This window comes from Herpailurus yagouaroundi, unplaced genomic scaffold (assembly GCF_014898765.1).
Source record: "Herpailurus yagouaroundi ecotype Mexico unplaced genomic scaffold, PumYag 184, whole genome shotgun sequence".
NCBI classification, from domain to species: Eukaryota; Metazoa; Chordata; class Mammalia; order Carnivora; family Felidae; genus Herpailurus; species Herpailurus yagouaroundi.
Window position 1 is genome coordinate 16,524,729 of NW_024412415.1, and position 7,539 is coordinate 16,532,267.

Sequence of the window (7,539 nt, forward strand, 5' to 3'; positions counted from 1 at the left end):
TAGTGAAAAATCCTAAAGGTCCTTTCCTCTGTGAAATGTACAATCTAATGGGGTATATATCTATGAAACAACAGCCCAATTTAAGGCTGGGAAACAAGGGTAATTTTTATATTTTTCTTTACATTTTAAAATATTTACCTTACAATGAACATGCATTACTTTAAAAATAATGAAGGCTCACAGATCCCCAGATAGATGAAGGCAAATTATCAGAGAACATCTATGTAAGACGTTTTAAGAAGTAATTTGGGGGACACCTGGGTGGCTCAGTTGGTTAAGCATCCGACTCCTGACTCTTGATTTCAGCTCAGGTCATGATCACAGTCCTGAGATCCGGCCTCGTGATGGACTCCGCTCCCTCTCTGTCTGCCCCTCCCCTGCTCATGTGCGCTCTCTCTCAAAAAAAAAAAAAAAAAAAAAAAGTAATTTGGCAAAGAGATGAGCTCTGTTCTCAGCAGAATGACACTGAGAAGAAAATGCTAAAGAGATTATGCAAATGACACTTTCAGACCAGAGTAATAATGACAAAATTCAGTAATCTAAGGAAAGATCATACTTCTTTGGAATGAGAAATGTGGTCTTCGGGTAAACTGTTACTTTCCAGAATTAACAACAAAAAAAAGTTATCGGATAGATTTAGTTCGGAAAAGCAACCAGGAACTGGTACAGAAATCAATCATCACTATGCTTAAAAGTCAACATAACACAGGGCTCAAGAGCATACTCAAAAGCCAGTTTCCCGGGTTTGAATCCTAGTGCTGCTACATTCTAATTATAAGAATCTTAGGAAAGTTACTTTATCTAATGCTTTTATTTTCTAATTGGTAAAACAAGATAATAACCTATATTTCATAAGATTGTTTTAAGGATTAAATGGGTGTAAGTACTTTATATATAAAACAGTTAGAGTAATGCCTGGCACATATTAAGTGCTACATAAACACTGGTTACTATTAACATCTTATGAAAATAATCAACATAAAATTAAATTTCAAAAGATAACCCATATCTCCATTTTCTGACATAACAAGAAACAGATTGAAAAAAGAGAGAGAGAGAGAGAGAGAGAGAGAGAGAGGAGGAAACCAAGATCACATTAAACAATACACAGGACAGAAGATGAAAGGCGTACAAAATGGTTCATTTAAAAAAGCTGATACTCTGTAATTAAAAAAACACTCTGAAAACATGGATAATTTTTCAGAATGATTGAACTCAGTATACATCTGTAAACAAGAATAAATTTATTTAATTTCTTTTAAAGATTTAATGATATACAAAATGTATATAGTATAATATCTTTAATACACTTTTTCGTTCTTCCCCTCCCCCCCATTAATATTAAACACTATTTAAACAGCTCATCTCTTCTTGCCTTGTCTGTATCTATGAGATACACTACTGAATACAAGTAAGATTTACACTGCTCCTTCCTAAATAAAAATTAAAATTAGTACCTAGGAAACAAAGAGAAAAAAAGCGTAAAACTTTAGTCAGATGAAAGCTTTTCTTGTTGTTGAGTATTCAACAGTATCTGGGGCAGTTAAAGTACATTTTATTGGCATAAAGTTACATTGCAATCTCCCGACATCACATAATGATAATCCAACTCAATTTCTTAAATAAGTACCACAAACAATACTCATGTTCAGGTGTTCCTACACAATTTTAAATAGAAGCAAGAATTTACGTTTACATTCTGATTTGGTGTACTGTCAAATAAGATCTTTGGAGAAGTGTGTAGCTTCCAGGTTGTCACTACAGTTACAGATAGGAAAAAAGCACTTGAACTTTTTTTACAAGGTAACTGCTCTTGAACAACAAGTTTCTCCTCTGATATATTTAGGTTAGACCAGTTTACCATGGCTTTCTTCTACTTAACAATGACTTGAAAAAACAATGTTAAAAAAAAAAATAACACTAATACCTTTGCACAATTTGGGGTCTATTTAACAAAAAAAAATTGGCTCCATCTTTAAATATGGAGACTAATCCTGATTCATAAAGTCCCTCTTTGAAAACAGTTTTCAGCTCAGGCTTCTTGTATCCCTATGGATCTAGAATAATAAATCATCTCCTTTTCCGTGGCCAACAAGCATCTAGTTGGGGACTAGTGACATCATCACTGAACACACTACAACATACTGAGGAAGACGTCTGCCATTTAACCAAAAGGCTGGGTGATTTCTTCATTTCACTAGCTGAATGGCAGGAAACCAGCTGCCAATAAAATCTACACTGACACTTAACTTTGGTTAATGGTATTGCACCACATGAGAGAGGGTGTCACCCTCATCAGAACAAAGTCAAATGAAATCTTCTGCTAAAAGAGCCCTTTAAAAAGTTATAAATACTAATTTTCCTTTACCTTTAAAATTTAACAGCTGCCAGCTGTATCCTATAGGGAGCTCCTGACTGACTAGTTTAATCAGGTCAAAAGAATACCGACCTTTTAACAGTGCCAGAATCAGCATATTCATTTGCACACATTTTTCTCTATTACCAAACAATTTCCTCCTGAAGGAAAAATGACAAGGTAACATTTTTGTGAGGTGTAGGCAAAAAAACCCACAATGATTCAGTAATATTATAACATCAGACGAATAGAATTAGTTGATTCTGATTCTTTGGTGGAATTTCCAGGCTGAAGAGTCAAATCTGAAGGTTCATCCTGAGGAAATATAATTTTATCAGGTGTATAGTCATTCCTCTTCAGATCTATATTCACACCCCCAACAAAAAAAGAAGAAAAAAGTCAGTATTTCTTAGAAATGAAAAGTTAAGAACATTTTCTAAATCAATTTTCCTCTAAATGTGCCACATCTATTTTCTAGGAGGTAGTTTTTAATTAAAAAGTCACAAAATATATACACATAAAAATGAAATCATTCATTCATTCAACATATAAGTATTCTGCTCTGACCAAGAGTCAATAACTCATGTAAGAGTGGAAACATAGCAATAAGCAAGGCAGACAGGTATGGTTCCTGCTCTCATGGAACTTATATTCTTGTAGATGAAGAAAAATAAATAGAAAAATAACAGAATTATTATTAGTAACAAATGCTTTGAAGCAAACAGTCTGGTGAGAGCCAGACAAGAGATAGTATAAGCTGATTCTTTCATTAGACAAGGCTGGGCTGAAGAGGCACAGGAGGTAATATCTGAGAAATATTGAGGTAATATTGAGAAATGACCTATCAAAGCTCTGAGCAGAGGGAAGTTTAACTGCAGACCGTAAAAAGGAAATGAACTTGGCATTTTTGAAGAATGGCAAGAAGACAGCATGGCTTGTATGTAGTGAATGAGGGGAAGACTAGTAGCAAATGGGGTCAAGCAACAGTTAAAGACCAAGGGTTATCAAAATATAGCCAGTGAGCCAAATCTCACTTGCTGCCTGTTTTTGTAAATGGTTTTACTGGAATGCAGCTATGCTCATTTGTTTACAGATGTTCTGTGGCTATTTCCGCACTACCATCGTACAGCCAGGTAGCTGAGACATAGGCCATATGGTCCACAAAGCCTAAAATATTTACTACCCTTGTCTTTTACAGCAAAGTTTGTTGACCCCTGATTTATGGGATGCAAGCTATGGTAAGGAGTACAGATTACAATGAAAATCTGGGTGCGCCTGGGTGGCTCAGTCGTTTGAGCATCCGACTTTGGCTCAGGTCATGATCTCGCCATCTTTGAGTTCGAGCCCTGCGTTGGGCTCTGTGCTGACAGCTCAGAGCCTGGAGCCTGCTTCGGATGCTGTGTCTCCCACTCTCTCTGCCCCTCCCCTGCTCATGCTCTCTCTCTCTCTGTCAAAAATAAAGAAACATTAAAAAAATTTTTTTAAAAAGAAAATCTGTTGGAAGGTATTAAGCAGTATTAAGGAAGGAGCATAATCAAATTTAAGTGTCTATTCTGACTGTCATGTGAAGTCTTGTTAGGAGCATTTGGCAAGAACACATGAAAGAAGTGGTGGCAACAAAGATTAAGAGAAATGGATAAATTCTAGGAAGATTTCAGAGCAGAGCAGACAGAGTTCAAAAGATTGGGAATGCAAGGTGAGAGAAAAAAAACCAATTAACTTTTAGGTTTTGGTCTAAGCAACTGAGTAAACACTGGTTTACTCAGGGTAAAGCTGAGCTGGAAATGATGGGTGGGAAATGAGAGTCAAGAGTTGTGGAATGGATATACTACCTATAAAATACTTTAGGGTAACCCAGTAGAGATGCAAGAAACTGAATATAGAAGCAGGAGCTCAGGAAAGACAGTAAGTCTTCATTCAGTTAAACATGGTACTATCAGTATGCAGATTACATTTATAGCTATGGGATAGGATGAAATCATTTTGGGAATTATAGACAATAGTTGCAAAACTGGAAAACAATGCAGTAATACCAAGTTTAACTTAAAACTAACCATAGTCATGCACATATCCTTATGCTTTTATCTCCATATAAAATAGAGCTCAGAATATGAGCTCTCAGCTGAGAATATGAACTGTTCATTTTGAGTGATAGCCTATATTCAATGATCCAAATACATATTTGCTATTGTAGGAGTACATTTTGATAAATTTTAAATTTAAAAGACTGTGCCAGTGTGGCCTTAGGGAATGCAAATTAATTTGTAGTTGTATTGTACACCAAGAACAATGGAAAGAAACCCAATTATAATTCAAGTTCTGAAAATGTTAACTTATGGTATAACCATGGACAAATTATCTGACTTCTAAAATGTTCTGGAAAATGACAGATTTGGGTTGGAATGTTTTTAAGGTCTCTTCCAAGCTACGAAATCCTGACTATATTAGTAATTTAAAAATTAATTTAAAAAATAGATATACTACTTAAAATATTATTAGATCCAAAACCAAATAAACATTATATCTGGGCTACCTATTAATAAGTTCACCACTGTTATGTTCTAGTTCTGGCTAAAATGGACTAAGGATATTCAACTCTATCTCTCCCACTGATTGTAAATAAAAACCCTTCACATAAGCATAAAGTCACTATCTCAGGATCCTGAAAAGTTAACAGCAGACATATTGAGGAAGGGGATGAAAACCTGAAGAATGGCCTAGCCTAGATTGGTGGTGAGTTTCCTGGGTTTTTTTCCCCCTCTCTTATTTTTCAAGCTTAGACTTACAGATAGCTGGCTTGATCTCAGAAATGTATAGTGAGCATGGAGAGAAAAAGCTCTAACACTTTCTGACCAGAAGATCAGGAAGGGGGACTCTGTGGGATGGAGAATGTTGAGGGGAATGCCCTCTTTTTGCTCCTCTGGCCCTTACATACAAGTCCCAGTCATGAAGAGGCACTTTTGAGGTGGTGGCACCTGGGCAAGCACCTACAATTCCAAGAGAAAACCTTTTTCTGGGACTACAAGAACTAAAAATAGGTATCTTTAAGAACCAAAAAAAATTTTTTCCCTCTTTCTAGCATCAGAAATGGACTCAGTTGAAGGAAATGTGTGACAGCACAGGGAAGCCACAATCCTGACTTTCCAGGCAAAGTACCTTATCTGTCCCCTGTACCCCCACCCCTGTCCCGCTCCAACCAAAAAAAAAAAAAAAAAAAAAAAAGGGCCTTGAAAATCACAAAATATGGAATCATGGAAAGGAGGAAAATGGAGAGAGGGATACCCTAAATTTGTGTATGAAATCCCAAGTTCACCTTTGAGTGGCAAATATGTGAAAAGACAGCATAGGATGGGCTTTGAAGACTAAACTATGTGCTGACCTCCACTCAGTTTCCAGACTTGACCATGTTTGACACAGTGAGGCTGACCTAAGTAATACTGCAAAAGCTTTGAAAACTAAACTGACGTTGGAATCACAGCTATAAAAGGTAGACTAGGACTTGTAAATTGAGCTTAAATGAGCTGTCTACTAACACAAATAAACAAAAACCAACATTCTCTAGAGGATTTTTAGTAAGAATGAGAATCTCCTAGTCAAAATATCTAGGACACATTCTAAAATTACCAGATACAAAGAACTAGAAACATCTCAAAGAAAAAGACAAGTGATGCCAACCTTAAGATTATTCTGATGGAATGATAAAAGACTTTAAACCAGCTATTACAACCATATTCCATGAACTTGAGATGAATGAAAAAAACAAGTTTTCAGCAGAGAAAGAATCAGTATAAAAGAACCAAAAGGAAGTTTATAGGACTGAAAAACATAACTGAAACAACAAATCCAGTGTGCGGGCTTAAAAGCAGAATGAAGAAATGAAGAGTAAGGGAAAAGTCTGTGAACTTGACAGAGCAATAGAAATTATTCAATCTAAACAACAGACAAAAAATAATTTTTAAGGAAATAACCAGAGACTCAAGTCCCTGAGAAACAATATAAACATGTCTAATATTCTTTTTTTTTTTTAATGTTTATTTATTTCTGAGACAGAGAGAGACAGAGCATGAGTGGGGGAGGGGCAGAGAGAGAGGGAGACACAGAATCAGAAGAAGGCTCCAGGCTCTGGGCTGCCAGCACAGAGCCCGACGTGGGGCTCCAAGTTACAAACCGTGAGATCATGACCTGAGCCAAAGTCAGTTGCTCAACCGACTGAGCCACCCAGGTGCCCAAAAATGTCTAATATTCTTATTATGTGAGTCTCAAAAAGAGATGAAAAGAGATTGATGCAGAACAAATATTTGAAGAACAGCTAAAAACTTCCTCAATTTGATAAAAATCATAAATTTACAAATTCAAGAAGCTAAGCAAACCTGAACCAAGATAAACTCAGAAAAACCTACAACTAGACATCTCATAATCAAACTGCTGAGAATCCAAATTTTGAAACAAGCTAGATTATAATGATACATCACATATAGGGGAAGAACAATTCAAATGACTGTGAAATTTTCATCAGAGATAACAGAGGCCAGAAAACAGCAAACATTTTCTATGCCCTGAAAGAAGTATCAACCTAAAATTCTAGATCCAGTAAAAAATAGCCTTCAAGAATGAAGGCAAAATATACACATTCTTGATAAGAAGAACTAAGAGCAACCACTAAAAAAAATAAACATAAAGATAAAACAATACTAAAACAGAGTGGGGGGGCGGAAAAAGAAGGCATTAATCAGAAAAGAGTACATCAGAAGATCTGTATCTAATCACATCAATAATTATGTAAAATGTAAAGGGTCTGAAACATTAGTTAAAAGTGGAAATTGTTAAGTAAAAAAAAAAAAAACAACAACACAAAAAAACAAATTAAACCTATGACCCAACTATATGCTGTCTGCAAGCAGCCCACTTCAAACATAATTAACATATATATAAGGGGCTCCTGGGTGGCTCAGTTGGTTCAGCGTCTGACTTTGGCTCAGGTCATGATCTCATGGTTCACGGGTTAAGAGTTCCATGTTGGGCTGTGTGCTGACAGGTCAGTCTGGAGCCAGCTTTGGATTCTATATCTCCCTCTCTCTCTCTGCCCCTTCCCTGTTTGCATGGTCCTGCTAAAAAAAGAAGGAAGGAAGGAAGGAAGGAAGGAAGGAAGGAAGGAAGGAAGGAAGGAAGGAAGGAAGGAAGGA

At 36.2% G+C, this 7,539-nt stretch overlaps 1 protein-coding gene across 3 annotated transcripts in view; it reads right to left on the reverse strand.

Annotated features, from left to right (window-relative positions):
• Positions 1-1,224: 1,224 nt before the first annotated feature.
• TRPM7 (transient receptor potential cation channel subfamily M member 7) overlaps positions 1,225-7,539 on the reverse strand; it is a 123,719-nt gene continuing 117,404 nt past the window's right edge. For all 3 annotated transcript variants that reach the window (XM_040492677.1, XM_040492678.1, XM_040492676.1), the window contains one exon: positions 1,225-2,718. In XM_040492677.1, the coding sequence (XP_040348611.1) occupies positions 2,588-2,718 (131 nt within the window). In that variant the 3' untranslated portion in view covers positions 1,225-2,587. The remainder of the gene's footprint in view (positions 2,719-7,539) is intronic.